The following is a 16,192-nucleotide window of genomic DNA, read 5'->3' as shown; positions in this document are numbered from 1 at the left end:
GGGCTACAGATCGTGCCTCTAAATATGCAGTATTTTTTCCGATCGCACTGCACCGGAATGCAGGGCATTCCAGTAATACATGTCCTGGTGCGGATGATAGCAATGTGGGTGGGGAGAGTGTCTGTGGTGCCTCTGACATGGCATGCCATGCCCCCTTACATCCAAGAACGCGGCTCGAACCATGGTGGAACGCACTGGATATGGTGTGACTGGGCCCTTAATCCTATTGTTGCATAATCAAGAACCAGTATATGTTATACATGCCAGTTATAAGTAGGATAGCTTACAAGTTCAGTGTCGCTAGTTGTTGGTGGGCAGGGATCAGAGAGTCACTTGCCCACTTTTCAAAAGATGGAAGATATTCTTCTACGTCTTGCATTATATCAGCTTGGTTTAAGTTCAGCTGGTACCTGAGAATGGTTATTTGGGGGAAAAAAAAGATGTACAAACACACATCAACATGACCAAAACAGCAGACAACATACGAGGAATTGGCTAGTTGGGTTAGTCCAATTTACAGGGCAGAATTCCACTTTACAGAATCACTGCAACAATCACTATATATAGTTTAATTCATTAAATCTTTGTTAATTTATTACAGGAATTTATACAGTGCCGACAATTTACGTAGCGCTTTACATAGTGCACACATTCACATCAGTCCCTACAAATAATGTTCAGGCACAGACTAGACAACTTGTATGAAATCTTCTGAAAGCTGTGTGGGATGCCTAGAACAGCCTCTCTCAACCAGGGTCCTTAGGGGATAGAGGAGTCTTGTGTGAAGTGGGGGACAGAGGTGTCTCGTGCAAAGGGATGACGATGACAGAAGAATCTCAAGTGAAGGGGAAACAGGAGTCTCATGTGAAGGGGATGACAGAGGAGTATCATGTGAACGGGTGGGGTGCAGAGGGGTCTCATGTCATGTGAAGGGGGCTTTGGTGTAAGAGGAGGGGGACTATGAGATGAAAGGCGACCGCCTCAGGTAAAGATGGATGTGAAGGCAGACTCTGATGAAAAAGGAAGGAAGCACTCTGATGTGAAGTTCTGCAATTTGTTTTGTTTTTGCATGGGATCCCCCTTTAAAATCCATACCAGTCCCCTATCAGGGAAGAAGGTCTGGTAAGGATTTTGGAGGAACCACACAGCATTTTTACATTTACTTTTTTTACATTTCAGACTGGCGTGTCTCGAGATTTGACATAGTTTTAAAATGTCCCATGAACTGAAAAAGGTTCAGAAACGCTGGTCTAGAACAACCAGGTTCTTTCTAACCCACAGTGAAAAAAGTATAAGTGGAGTTGCACAAGCAAACAACCAACAAATGATGCTGTCTGCTCTGCCCCGACAAAGGATGAAGTAGTTACTTACATTTCTTTCAGATATTTGGGTCCATGCACAGTTTGAAGAGCAAGCTTTTGCAGTACATCACTGCCAAACCCTCGCGTAGTTGCTTTCTGGAAGATGTCATGCAAGATGGTGCCGATCAGCATTTGCCGTGATCCTTTATCGGAGGCCTGCAAACGTTCAATAAAAGATGCTGACATGTACCGAAAAGCATTAAATACTTAAATACAAAAAAAGAAAAAAAGCACAAACCACAAAAAAAAAAACCCCAAAGACGAACCTTAAATTTTTCACCTAACACCGATCTCCTCAAACATCGTATGGCATTTGCTATGCTGGTACCGGATATGAGAAGATCAGGGTATAAAATAAGATAGCCAGAGTCCCTGTCTACAGTCCATGTATTCTGTGTGTTGTTGCCCTCAAGATGTATTATATCACCAGGCTTTACATGCAGATCAACCCTGTGAGAAAAAGAATAAGAACTTGGAACAAAAAGCTTATGTGATACTTGGAACAAAATATCTCATAGGAGATGTACCAGTCATCCTTGAGAATGCAGATCTCTGTATCCTCTCCTTCCTGGCTGGCTGTAATAGTGAGATGTTTCTCCTCTCTGCGTCCATATACCTCTTTTACATCCAGCACACAGTATCTGTTGTACAAGCCTCTGCACAGTTTAGTCCTGGGGATTATTTTCTTCAGAGACCTGGAACTGGAAGGAACACATTAAACTTAATAGGTGAACATTACACTATGTAGCCTTATGTAGACTCATCTAGTCTGCAAACTAGAAGCAAAAATGAGCAGTGAAACAGAATGCAATAAAAACCTAACAGGGATTTTAAAAATTCCTCACACAGACATCAGGGCTGAGGACATAACAGGTGACAAGGGACGTCTCTGCAGGTACACATACCAAAACCCATGAGGGTTACAGTGGCCACAGCATACCAGTATTTGTACAGAGGTAGGGCCAGAATAGTGCTGGCCATTGATGCCTTGAATTTCAATAGATTGCTGCACCGAGATAAGCAAAAATGGTTTTACTATAAGGTGCATGTGTATCCTTATTTGAATCTTAGTGTGCTTTGTGTATTTCTTCAATATCTGTGCAGTAATTCAGTGTGAAACGTTCCCTCTATGCAAGAGTTTCCTGTAATAGAGACCAGCCACTGCTGCTCTCACCTTGTGTAGGGCGACTGGTCTTGTCTCCACAACCTTCTGTAGTTTTCTGCAGGCAGCCTGTATTGGATCACTGCCACAGGTCTGCTCTCTGCACAGGCAATATGATGAAGTCACTGCTACTTTTGGTAATAACTGGGTTTGTAATAGCACCTGGAGCACACAAAATGGACTTAAATCTAAGGCTGCAACCAACTAATCGATACTGTTGTCAACTATTTTCAGTATCGATTAGTTGGTTGGATACCCTAGCTCTCTCCTCCACACTGGGAGGGCACAGCAAGCATTGGGCAGGTGCAATAGCCAGCCTGCTATTGCAATTTGAAATGGCCTAAAGCAGGCTGGCTATTGCACCAGTGCACTAGCTGCTGTATTTACATTTAGCTGCTATCGGCGGAATCTTGCCACTGACAGCTGTCATTTGCTGGCTGAAGCTATTCAAGCACCAAGTGCTTACCATACAATTAATGAATAATACATACAAATAATGAAGGTGGTAAAAAAAGTCATTTTCAGCCTAACCAACCCTGCTGCAGGAGGTGCATGCAGTGCCATTCATTTCAATGGCACTCCAAATGTGCCTCCCACCCAGTGTGATTGCCAGCACTGGAATGCATGGTACTGTATTGGCATACTTTCCAGTGCAATTGCAAAAAATTGTGCATGCAGTTTTATTCTAAAGTAAACTTTATGTTTTTAGCACTGCATTTGTATGTTTTATTTTAAATTAAGGATGGTATTTTAAAAAAAATTCCAGATTAATCGGAATAAATTGGCCAACTAATCGATTATGAAAATTATTATTAGTTGCAACCCTACTTAAATCCTTTGTGGCTTTTGAGAAATATATGTGAATGAGAGTTTTGGTGTCCACCATTTAGCTTACAAATGAACTGGACCATGATGAAAATGAATGGCTGAACGGTGACTGTGTCCTATCCGATGCAGTTACTGTTCGGGTATTCAGGCAGCTGCATGTTCTGCAGCTGTCTACATACAATAGCCGGCAATGTAAATTTCTCAGTCTACATGTTGAATGGGAGAAAATATAGTCCTGTTTTCAGCCTACGATGACTTCTCAGCATACATGAGTGCCCGGGGGAAAAGAGAAGAGAATACGACAGGAGATGTCCGATTCTGGCTTTACACATAATTCTGCAAATATCCAACATAACAATTGCTTCAACAGAAGGATCATTTCTCTCACAAACTGATCACTCAACATGGCGGATTTAATCAAACAATCAGTTTTTTTTAAAACAGTGATAGGATTTTCTGCTACCACCAATTCAATTCCTTCTGTCAAGATGAACAGTCATCTCTGAACACAAAATCATCATCTGCTGCAATGTCATAAAAACTAGGGATGCACCGAACTTTCATCCGAAAATGGTACTATGGGTAAAATGCTGATAGGACCAAAACAACCAAAAATTCAGCGCACCCCTAGCTTCTCTCCTCCCCACTGGACACTGGTCTGTGTCCCCTCCGATGCCCGCTGCTCTCCCCCACCTGTGTTGGCAGAGTGGATTGGAGGAGACACAGACCAGTGCCCAGTGGGGAGGAGAGAAACTGTCAGGAGGCCAACTGCCAGTTGTCATAGGAGGCCGAGCTCTTCTCATGTACAGCTGTGCCCGGCCTCCTGCAACAGCCAGGTCAGGATGGAGAGCCTAAATAAATATAACATAAATGAAGAAATTATTTTACATTTTTTTTTAATTTCTTTTTTTTACTTCCAGGCTTAAAATTTAATTTCAGTGCATCCCTTCATAAAACCTGTGTACACAGAAGCCTAGTAGCCTGACTCCACTGCTGACATGTCAGCAATCAAGACATAATAGCTCACCTATGTACAGGCCTGGGGACACTGAGGAAGTCTAGGAGTGCGACTTCACTGCTCAGTAATCAGGACATAGGAACTCACCTGTGTACAGAGCCGGGGACACATCGAGGAAGTCCAGTAGCCTGACTCTACTGCTCAGTAATCAGGACATAGGAACTCACCTGTGTACAGAGCCGGGGACACATCGAGGAAGTCCAGTAGCCTGACTCTACTGCTCAGTAATCAGGACATAGGAACTCACCTGTGTACAGAGCCGGGGACACATCGAGGAAGTCCAGTAGCCTGACTCTACTGCTCAGTAATCAGGACATAGGAACTCACCTGTGTACAGAGCCGGGGACACATCGAGGAAGTCCAGTAGCCTGACTCTACTGCTCAGTAATCAGGACATAGGAACTCACCTGTGTACAGAGCCGGGGACACATCGAGGAAGTCCAGTAGCCTGACTCTACTGCTCAGTAATCAGGACATAGGAACTCACCTGTGTACAGAGCCGGGGACACATCGAGGAAGTCCAGTAGCCTGACTCTACTGCTCAGTAATCAGGACATAGGAACTCACCTGTGTACAGAGCCGGGGACACATCGAGGAAGTCCAGTAGCCTGACTCTACTGCTCAGTAATCAGGACATAGGAACTCACCTGTGTACAGAGCCGGGGACACATCGAGGAAGTCCAGTAGCCTGACTCTACTGCTCAGTAATCAGGACATAGGAACTCACCTGTGTACAGAGCCGGGGACACATCGAGGAAGTCCAGTAGCCTGACTCTACTGCTCAGTAATCAGGACATAGGAACTCACCTGTGTACAGAGCCGGGGACACATCGAGGAAGTCCAGTAGCCTGACTCTACTGCTCAGTAATCAGGACATAGGAACTCACCTGTGTACAGAGCCGGGGACACATCGAGGAAGTCCAGTAGCCTGACTCTACTGCTCAGTAATCAGGACATAGGAACTCACCTGTGTACAGAGCCGGGGACACATCGAGGAAGTCCAGTAGCCTGACTCTACTGCTCAGTAATCAGGACATAGGAACTCACCTGTGTACAGAGCCGGGGACACATCGAGGAAGTCCAGTAGCCTGACTCTACTGCTCAGTAATCAGGACATAGGAACTCACCTGTGTACAGAGCCGGGGACACATCGAGGAAGTCCAGTAGCCTGACTCTACTGCTCAGTAATCAGGACATAGGAACTCACCTGTGTACAGAGCCGGGGACACATCGAGGAAGTCCAGTAGCCTGACTCTACTGCTCAGTAATCAGGACATAGGAACTCACCTGTGTACAGAGCCGGGGACACATCGAGGAAGTCCAGTAGCCTGACTCTACTGCTCAGTAATCAGGACATAGGAACTCACCTGTGTACAGAGCCGGGGACACATCGAGGAAGTCCAGTAGCCTGACTCTACTGCTCAGTAATCAGGACATAGGAACTCACCTGTGTACAGAGCCGGGGACACATCGAGGAAGTCCAGTAGCCTGACTCTACTGCTCAGTAATCAGGACATAGGAACTCACCTGTGTACAGAGCCGGGGACACATCGAGGAAGTCCAGTAGCCTGACTCTACTGCTCAGTAATCAGGACATAGGAACTCACCTGTGTACAGAGCCGGGGACACATCGAGGAAGTCCAGTAGCCTGACTCTACTGCTCAGTAATCAGGACATAGGAACTCACCTGTGTACAGAGCCGGGGACACATCGAGGAAGTCCAGTAGCCTGACTCTACTGCTCAGTAATCAGGACATAGGAACTCACCTGTGTACAGAGCCGGGGACACATCGAGGAAGTCCAGTAGCCTGACTCTACTGCTCAGTAATCAGGACATAGGAACTCACCTGTGTACAGAGCCGGGGACACATCGAGGAAGTCCAGTAGCCTGACTCTACTGCTCAGTAATCAGGACATAGGAACTCACCTGTGTACAGAGCCGGGGACACATCGAGGAAGTCCAGTAGCCTGACTCTACTGCTCAGTAATCAGGACATAGGAACTCACCTGTGTACAGAGCCGGGGACACATCGAGGAAGTCCAGTAGCCTGACTCCACTGCTCAGATCTCAGCAACCAGCACTTAGGAGCTCACCTGTGCACAGAGCTGGGACACTGAGGAAGTGCAGGAGTGTGACTCCCCTGCTCAGATCTCAGCAATCAGGACATTGGAGCTCACCTGTGTACAGAGCTGGGACACTGAGGAACTGCAGGAAGTGCAGGAGTGGGACTCCCCTGCTCAGATCTCAGCAATCAGGACATGTACAAACCCCATGCAGCCCCAGAGTGATGAATAGTATACATTCAGCATTAATAGACCTGGAAATAGAATGCTAATTACTTGCACAGGAACCATCTTTTACTGCCAACTTACACTTCTGTTTGTAATGTGATAACATGTCTTCCCACAAGACACCCTAAGGCGGCGAGGCTCCTACACACACGTATCAGAGCACACCACAATGCACAGTATATCACTACCCTGTGCTGTGGTGTGCTGCATCAGAGTGAAGATTTCATGTTGGTTTCCTGTTTGTTCTTGTGAGTTGGCAGCCTGTTCAATATAAATACCTTAGCGCAGGACACAGTGTACTCTACCAAACATGCATTAACACACAAGAACTTCACAAGTAAATGGGTTCCAAAAGCAGAATCAGCATTAGATTTAGTTGTAGGTGGAGCCATGTGGGCTCCACCTACAACTAAATCTAATGCTGATTCTGCTGCTGTGCATGTTAGAGATGGGAAGTTCAGATCTTAGAAACTAATCGGTTCATTTTGAATGGTTCATTCAAATTAACCAATTCATGAATCGAATCATCGGTTCACTTGCTGATTCGGCTGACAAGCAAGTGAACGGGAGCTCAGGAGCTGTCTGACCCTTCCTAAAAGATCCGAATCAGAAGACTGATTCAGAGAAGGGGGGCAGCTCCTGGGGAACGTTCCTGTGATCAGTGCCTTGGGTCAGAGATGTCACAAGTTTGGTTTTATGTCAGACCAGCTATTCTATCAGATCAGCCACTTCTGGTGACACTCTGATGAGCTGATGTCACATTGGTAGCGGTCAGATTTGTCCTTAGTGTTTAGAGGGCAATAACGATTGGATTTACTACCACGGGTACTAAAGTCGTATTGTTATTCCCACCCATGCGCTGTACAGACTATGGACAAATCTGACCGCATCAGAATGTGTAGCGCATGCGCAGGAACACACTTTTTGCTGTCACAGCTGATCGCGCGTCACCAGAAGTGATGACATTGGCTGATAGAATGGCTGGTCTGACATCAAACCAAACTTGTGACATCTCTGAGCCAAGGCACTGATCAATGTTCCCCAAGGAGCTGCCCCCATTCTCTGAATCAGTCTTCTGATTCGGATCTTTTATGAAGGTTCAGACACCTCCAGAGCTTCCATTCCCTTGTCAGCCAACTCCGCAAGTGAACCGAAGAACCAATTCATTTCAAGATCCAAACTTGCCATCTCTTATGTGTGTCCCTCCATCTGCTGGGATAGGTTCTGATGAGCACTGCTGTGTGTCCCATCGATCTGCTGGGATAGGTTCGTGTGTGTGTGTGTGTGTGTGTGTGTGTGTGTGTGTGTGTGTGTGTGTATAGGTTTTGATGAGCACTGATGTGTTTCCCCTCCATCTGCTGGGATAGTTTCTGATGAGCACAGCTGTGTGTGTGTCCCCTCCATCTACTGGAATAGGTTCTGATGAGCACTGCTGTGTGTGTCCCATCGATCTGCTGGGATAGGTTCTGATGAGCACAGCTGTGTGCAGACCCCGGATCTCAGCAATAGAACACTGTCAGCTGGTTCTGGTCAATTGGAATCCATCAAACCCTGAAATAACAGTTATGAGTGGAATTTGCTAAAACCAGCAGACTTATATAACAGCCATGATGGTGCCCCTGTTAGAGCCTGAAAGCATCCAGGGATCATCTCTTCTCTGTGTTCTGTTAGCACATCACCCCCATAGGGTTACCTGTCCTCATGCTTCACGTCCTGCTCAGTGAAGCTCCTCTCCATCATCATCTCCATCAAGTCTTCCTCGGTGGGGAGCTCGGCGTACTTCCCTTCCATGGCCGGTACAGCTCCCTCCTCGGCACTCACCACTGCTTGTCATTGGACTCCAACCCCAGCCGCACATTCATTCATCCCGCGCTGTCAGGACGGCGAGACGAGCGGGACAAATCGGAAGGAGAAACGTGCTCAGGAGGGCGGGGCCAGCTGCAATGAATTACACTTCACACAAGCTTGAGGGCGGGGCTAGCTACAATGAACGACACTTCACATATGATTGGGGCGGGGCCAGCTGCAATGACTGACACTTCAGCCAGGCTTGAGGGCGGGGCCAGCTGCAATGACTGACACTTCACGGCCTGCGGGTTGTCAGCTGGGCGGCTCTAGAAAGTTGTTTGGTTATCACGTGTTCCAAAAGTAGCCAAACGATGTGAACACGAACACTATACAAGCTACAAGAGGGAAGGTGTCATGATCTATTTCTTGCAGGGACAGGAAGTGATGGGAAATCTACACAGAGGGGTCACAGACAGAGATAGAACCTAATAGAAATATGAACTCCTTCCCACTGCATCCAAAACAGGCTTTAGGTCTTCTTGTTCACACCATATAAGTTAAAGTGCTTTGACTTACATAGATGGGCAGACTTAACCCAAGGGTACATAGGACATTTTCAACTGTTTTCTAGAAGCCCTGGTCACACCATTACAGTGTTGGAATGTGCTGAATAAAAATACATCATAGCATGTCTGCATTGTGTGCACCACAACACGCTGCGGTACATATAGTTGAACAAAGTGTCATTTTGTGTCGCCTTAATAAATTTCTAAAAAAGTATACACTGTGATGCATTCTAACAACGCATTGTACCACCTCTACACAGTGCACACCAGCACACGCACATTTTGCATGCATGCTGGTGTAAACAAGCCCTTAAAGTAAACCTGGCACGCCAAGCAAGGTCTGCTTAATTAGAATGCCCCCTCCCTCTTGTAAAACGCTGCATGGCAGTCCAAAAGTGAAAACCTTTGGGGGGGGGGGAGAGGTAAATATATTACCTCACTCCTGGCTTCCATACTGCAGGGGGTGACATCATCCTTCCATCGAGATCCCGGGAATGCTGAGTAGCCCAAATCTCACCCCAATAGTGTGATCCTGTAGTTCTGGTGATACAGGTACCATGCTGTAGCGCAGTAGTTCTGCCAGTACAGGTACCATGGTGTGATGCAGTCGTTCGGGCGATACAGGTACCATGGTGTGGTGCAGTCGTTCGGGCGATACAGGTACCATGGTGTGGTGCAGTCGTTCTGGCAGTACAGGTACCATGGTGTGATGCAGTCGTTCTGGCAGTACAGGTACCATGGTGTGGTGCAGTCGTTCCCCCAGTTCAGGTACCATGGTGTGGTGGAGTAGTTCTCACAGTACAGGTACCATGGTGTGGTGGAGTAGTTCTGGAAGTACAGATACCATGGTGTAATGCAGTCGTTCTGGCAGTACAGGTACCATGGTGTGGTGCAGTCGTTCTGGCAGTACAGGTACCATGGTGTGGTGCAGTCGTTCCCCCAGTTCAGGTACCATGGTGTGGTGGAGTAGTTCTCACAGTACAGGTACCATGGTGTGGTGGAGTAGTTCTGGAAGTACAGATACCATGGTGTAGTGCAGTAGTTCTGGAAGTACAGATACCATGGTGTGGTGCAGTCGTTCCCCCAGTTCAGGTACCATGGTGTGGTGGAGTAGTTCTCACAGTACAGGTACCATGGTGTGGTGGAGTAGTTCTGGAAGTACAGATACCATGGTGTAGTGCAGTAGTTCTGGAAGTACAGGTACCATGGTGCAGTGCAGTAGTTCTGGTGTCACAGGTACCATGGTGTGATGCAGTAGTTCTGGCGATACAGGTATCATGGTGTGATGCAGTAGTTCTGGTGATACAGGTACCATGGTGTGGTGCAGTAGTTCTGGCAGTACAAGTACGTGATGATGGGGTCACTGGCCATGGTCACTGTCTACTTCACTTTACTTGTGCTCATTTACCTTCCCACCGTCCTCTGCCTCCATTCTTGTGTGACCCCTGCTATTGTAACCTCACGGGACATGGCATGACATATTACAGGAGGAAGGACCAGGTGCCACATCATCAGGGGGTGGCTGCAAGAACCAGCCAGCTCCTGAGGACCAAGAAACGGAGATGGTGGCATGTTACCTGGTGTGCAGCGATGGATCATAACAGATCAATGCTCGAGTCACTGGGTGTGTGAGAAGGTTTCTTGAGCATATCTGGAGTATAAATAGTAAGAAGGGGTTAAAAAACTATTTCACACAAGGGGTGAAGTTCCACTTCAATGAAAAGAAAAGAACACAGCAATGCGAGAAGTGTATCATCATTTTATTGTCCAATCATCTCACACTATTGACAAAAATCAGAAAACTTTATTATAACACCACAAAATAAAAGGAACATACATACTGAAAAAAAGGCTGTTCATGTGTAAAAATAAATACAAGATCAGAGAAAAGAATGTACCTGTGTAAAAAGGTTTAGAACACTGGTCACTGTCATTAGTCCAGATGCTACTAAACTATAGAGCCTCCAGGAAAATGGCGCCGACTGCTAAATGCAAGACATCATGACATCACTTATACATTAAAAACTTTGATACTGGGCAAACTGGACATGATGAATAATAACTAACCCACACATTCATATCAGGAAATGGAGATAGAAAGTGACAAAACTCATCAGAAAGATATCTATTGACAGACAAAGCCAAAATCAATCATGTATGTGATCACTTGTTCTGAAATGGTGAACCTTCAGTCTGTTACATTCAACCACGACACATTTTAAGGCTGAAGAAAAAGGTTACGTAACGTACTGTGCCGATAGCTTAAAGTGCAACATTTTATTATAATGTGTTATTGCAACAAAGATGACAGGGAAAGGGGGCCGGGAACTAAACTGATCATATTGGTGTTATTTGAGTGGGGCCATTAAGTCCCCATTTATATCTGCGATCACATGATTCCCTCTGTGAGACACTGTACAATACAATGACAGCTGCCACCACCGCAACTGTTCACATGTAATCACAGAGGCTGCGATAACCTGCGGATGAATGCGCCCGCATGCAAACAGTTTTGCGTTTTAGGTGCGGTGGTGTGCAGGAAATCATAGCCGGTGCACTTACATGTGAACAGCTGCGGATGGTGGCTGCTGCCACTGTATCATAGCGCATCCCGCCTGCAGCAGCTCACGAGCATCAAGGAGGAATTCATGAGACTCATGCGATCGGCCCCATTTGCAGGTGTGAATGGGGCTTAAAGCATAACCGATGGCAAACTTTTTTAGATTTCGATAGAGTGGTGATGGGTTAGAACCCCTGTCATGGGTTGGAAGGGAGGACTGGGATTTCGGCTTTAATTACTCTCCATGGTAACAACAGAAGCCCTTACCTGCATTACATCTGTATATAAAGCTATAAAGGGTGGCAGTTCCGACTATTGCTTGTATAATGCCAAGTTAACCGTGAATTCACTCTTCAGTTTTCATGAGGTGCAAATTATGATGGTGAAATTAAGACTTCAGTGTGCAGAACATAATGAAATGATTATGTGAGGGCATGACAATAATGTTCTTTGATTGACAAACAACGAGAACTACAAATCCCCAATAACTAACCGTTTTGTTCTTAAAATAAAATACATATACACATGTCTATTATTTTCATTCAACCCATGGGTGGAAGGGTGCCAACAGTGGTATCCACTGTGCAAATTTAAATTTGTACTGTGCTTACCTTACTTGAAGCCCCTCTTACCTGGGCGGCATGTGTTCCGATCACCAGAGGGTCTGTGCACAGATCTCCTGCTAATCAGAGCAGTACGGAACAGATGTCATTCTGGTGACATCTGTGCGTTTAGGTTTTTTTCTTCCATCTTGCTTAGGTCCACCTGAAAAACTGGCAGGTGGATCTAAACAACAACAACAACAACAACAACAACAAATACCTAAAAAGAAATGCAATGAAACCCAAGGATGAAATGTTGGCGCTTTCATTCTTACGTCTACAATATAACAACAGTTGAAGGCTAACTGAACAGTAGAACGCAGGAATCACCAGCACTCCGTAAATATAGTTCAAGTAATGAATGTCCATTTATTCGGACCAGTCGTCACAAACTAAATACCAACGTTTCGGGGGCCGCAAGGGTCCCTTCATCAGGGCAATAATGCAACACTGTGCGGCCCCGAAACGTTGGTATTTCGCTTGCGACGACTGGTCCGAATAAATGGACATTCATTACTGGCGATTCCTGCTTTCTACTGTTGATGTGCACGGCGTCATCCGTGATTATCACTGCGAGCACCACCATTGCACTTTGGGCCGGGAACGCTGTAAGGAGTGCAGAGGGACCTACCGCTTTCTAGGCTAACTGAACAAAACACAGCCGACAGAAATATCTTGGACTCAAATCAACTTTCTGATAAACACAATGACATTTTCATTTAAATGCCAAAAAACACATAGAATTCAAGATTTAATGTTCTCTATTCAAAATCTTAAGGTTATATCTCCAGCAATATAAAAAAACAAACAAACACAGTCTTGGTCATGGACATAAAAACAACGGTGATAAAATAAAGGACAATTTATTTAAATATATGTCAAACTGGTGAAACTGCATTCATAAAGCTCAAATCAACTATGCTTGTACAATGAGAAACGTGGGCCATCACCCTTCTGAAAGTGCTACCGGTAGTTACTTGGCAGCTTCTGCCTTCAATTGTTCAAAGTCAAAGACCGGGAACACCCCTCCAGCAAGGGATGTTAGCGTTCCAGATGCACTCACTCGCCATGATTCAGGGACACAAGAACTACTGAAGCCACTGGTTCAGCTCAGATGCCAAGCAACTAGCTGAGGTGCATCAACTCCACATAGAAATTAAAGGGGATCTCTCTCCCTCATCACACATGTCTGATGGAGAACAGTGCAGGTTCTGCCATGTGGAATTTTCAAGGTTCCTAAATCATTCCTCTGATCACATGGTCATGTGATTTACATATATATTGTACAGAGGCACATAGATTTCTATTGGCCTCATTTATCACAGCGTGAATAGGACTGAGTTGCTGTTCCTCATTAAGCTCCATTAACATCAGTGCCAAACTCAAGTCAACAATGGCTTGCAGCTGAAGCTTGTACTACATGGAAGTACACTTCTGATATGCTTATAATAAGGGAAATAAGCCATGGTGGAAGACAAGCAGGTCATGGCCCTAGAAATAATAAACACTGTTGTGGATACTCTTCAAGAATCTGTCTCGTCGCAGTGCGACAAATGGCAGAACTTGCACCAGATTCATGAACGCATCAATAAGATTAATTCAAATCTGTCTCAACTCATCCAAAACCTACTCAAGCATCTCTCCTGTGAAGTGGCGACGTTTTACAGGCAGCCATTTGGAGAAGTTGGGAGAGTAATGGAAACGTATCACATAGCAGTATCAGAAAAATTTAAAGAGGAACGTCACCCAGCGATGTAATGTTACTTTTAAAGCATGCCATATGCCAAGGTTGCCAGTGTGCTTATTTCAGCTCTTAACCAAACGTTCAAGCCCTAAAAATGGCTGGTGTCATAACTGATATCTCTATATGCAGACAACACCATGGCAACTGCAATCTGAATAGAGACTAAGATGGCCCCTTCCTTGGCTGTAAGAGGTAGGAGGTTGTAGTTCCACTTTAAAAATACATTTTGTCACATAATTGTCTGAAAGATACAAAAAAATTACACATGCAACTCAAATCAACAACTTATTCAACCATGCAGGAGGTTTTATTTACCTCCACTTTCCTCATCACTGAAATGGCATTATTTCTTTATGAATCTGTTTTAATAATAGTGCCATGTAGTTAAAAAAGAGCCTATTTATAAAAAAATGGGCATAGTTATTCATCCAATCAAACTGATTGTACATTCGCTCTGTGTGAGTTAATGAACTGTTGTGAGAATAGTGCAAATTTTAATGTTTTTACTGTATCTTCTCTTCGGGTCGAAGGTTTTCAATAGTTTCAGCCAAAGAACACAGTAATTAGGGGAAATACCGCATTATGGCCACTAGATGGAGCTGAGAATCATAAATAAATACATGTCAGTAACGAGATCATGTTTTTACTTCCTATGGACCTCAACTCCATCTAGTGGCCATAATGTGGGATTTTCCCTATTCACTTTGTTCTTTATGACTGAACTTATTGAAAACTTTTAATTTTGCCTTATTCTCACAACAGTTGGGTAACTCACACAGAACAAAAGGACCTGCAATTTCATTGGAGGAATAAGCAATGTAAATTCATATAGAATAGACCCAGAAGTGTTGCAAAGAAGAACTACTTGAATTTACACACACGCCAGTAATAACAATGGAAATGTTGCAGGGTTTTCGACTACATACACATGGCCAGAAAGGTGGTGCAAATGCCTTATTGAATCGCCCCTCTGTATGTACAGTTTTAGCAATGCGCATTCTGATGGGACATGTTAAATTGTAACAACAATTACCAGAGCCAACAGTCACACAAGAGCTTTCCCAGCCTCTAATCCCGACACAAGAGTAGGATTGGGCAACTCGGGCCCCCAGATGCTCTTTAATTACAAATCCCAACATGCCTCTGCCTCTTTGAGTCATACCTGTAAAGGTGCCCATACACTGCACGATTCTCGCACGAGAATCGCGGGAAATCCCGCGATCGATAATACGATAAGATAATCGTGCAGTGTATAGAAGGCGTGCGACCGTTTCTACTGTACGGTCGCACGTCTTCCGTCGAACAAGCAGGCTGGAAAACCAGCCGGGAATTGTACGATTCTCGGCGAGTTAGTGGCCTGCTTGTTCGACAACTGCCGAACGGGCCTGTGTGCGCACGCGCACACTGCACGTTTGCAGTCATCGGAAGCCCGCCCCTCATTGCAGTCATCGCAAGCCCGCCCCACAGGGGGGCAAGCTTGTGATGATCGCAAGTACGATCTGCCTGTCCAAGATGGGCAGATCGTATGTTTTTTGCGAGGGTTGTAATCGTACGTCTTGCGAGGGTTGTAAAGTGTACGGCCACCTTAACTCTCAGTCTCGCAATGCCTTATAGTTCCACAAGAGCTGGAGGGCCAGAGTTGCCCACCCTGCATGCACAAGAGAATGCTCTCCTGGACAATGCTACATGGCTGGCCAACAAGATCAGACATTTTCAAATTACAAATTACATTGTAATTCAAATGACATTGTGCACAGCTGCTACACTGTACCCAGTCTATAATGTGTCACATGGACTGTCACTGTACTACAGCTAGAAGCCAATTGGAGGTATTTGCTAGTGGTTACAGGCCATTATACTTGCGTTTTCTAGCTAATGATCAGCTGACCTAGTAAAAGGAAACCTGGCTGAAAGAAATACCAGAGAGAAATGCAATTTCTTACCTCTATCAAATATGCTAGTTGCCTGGTTGCCTCCCTTATCCCCTGGCTTCAATGCTTCACTGACCTGTTTAAGTAAGCAGATCAGTAATTTGGATTTCACTTCCAAGTCAGTGAGTTAAAAGTACTCAAACCAGGGACAGCCAGGCAAATAATATTTTCGGAAAGAGGTCAGTGGCGGCAGCCAACATATTGCTGTCAAAGTTTTCTTTAATGCGGACACAATATAAAGGAGAAGTCCAGCTAAAGGTAACAAGATAAAAATGAATTGCCCATTAAAAGATAAAATAACAAAAACAGCTTTTGTTGCAATATTTGTCATCAATCCAGA

General features: G+C 45.1%; 1 protein-coding gene across 1 annotated transcript in view; it reads right to left on the bottom strand.

The window, feature by feature from the left end:
• The window catches only part of DNA2 (DNA replication helicase/nuclease 2), a 36,140-nt gene extending 27,688 nt beyond the window's left edge, over positions 1-8,452 (bottom strand). The window contains exons 1-5 of the mRNA XM_018567077.1: positions 8,355-8,452; positions 1,889-2,056; positions 1,628-1,811; positions 1,372-1,517; positions 288-410 (exon numbers count right to left, since the gene is read on the bottom strand). Of these exons, the coding sequence (XP_018422579.1) occupies positions 288-410; positions 1,372-1,517; positions 1,628-1,811; positions 1,889-2,056; positions 8,355-8,452 (719 nt within the window). The remainder of the gene's footprint in view (positions 1-287; positions 411-1,371; positions 1,518-1,627; positions 1,812-1,888; positions 2,057-8,354) is intronic.
• Positions 8,453-16,192: the final 7,740 nt, after the last annotated feature.

Source organism: Nanorana parkeri, unplaced genomic scaffold (genome assembly GCF_000935625.1).
Source record: "Nanorana parkeri isolate BGI_ZX_2015 unplaced genomic scaffold, ASM93562v1 scaffold1005, whole genome shotgun sequence".
Lineage (NCBI taxonomy): Eukaryota > Metazoa > Chordata > Amphibia > Anura > Dicroglossidae > Nanorana > Nanorana parkeri.
Note: the sequence above shows the minus strand (reverse complement) of the source record. Positions and strands in the feature narration are given on the sequence as shown.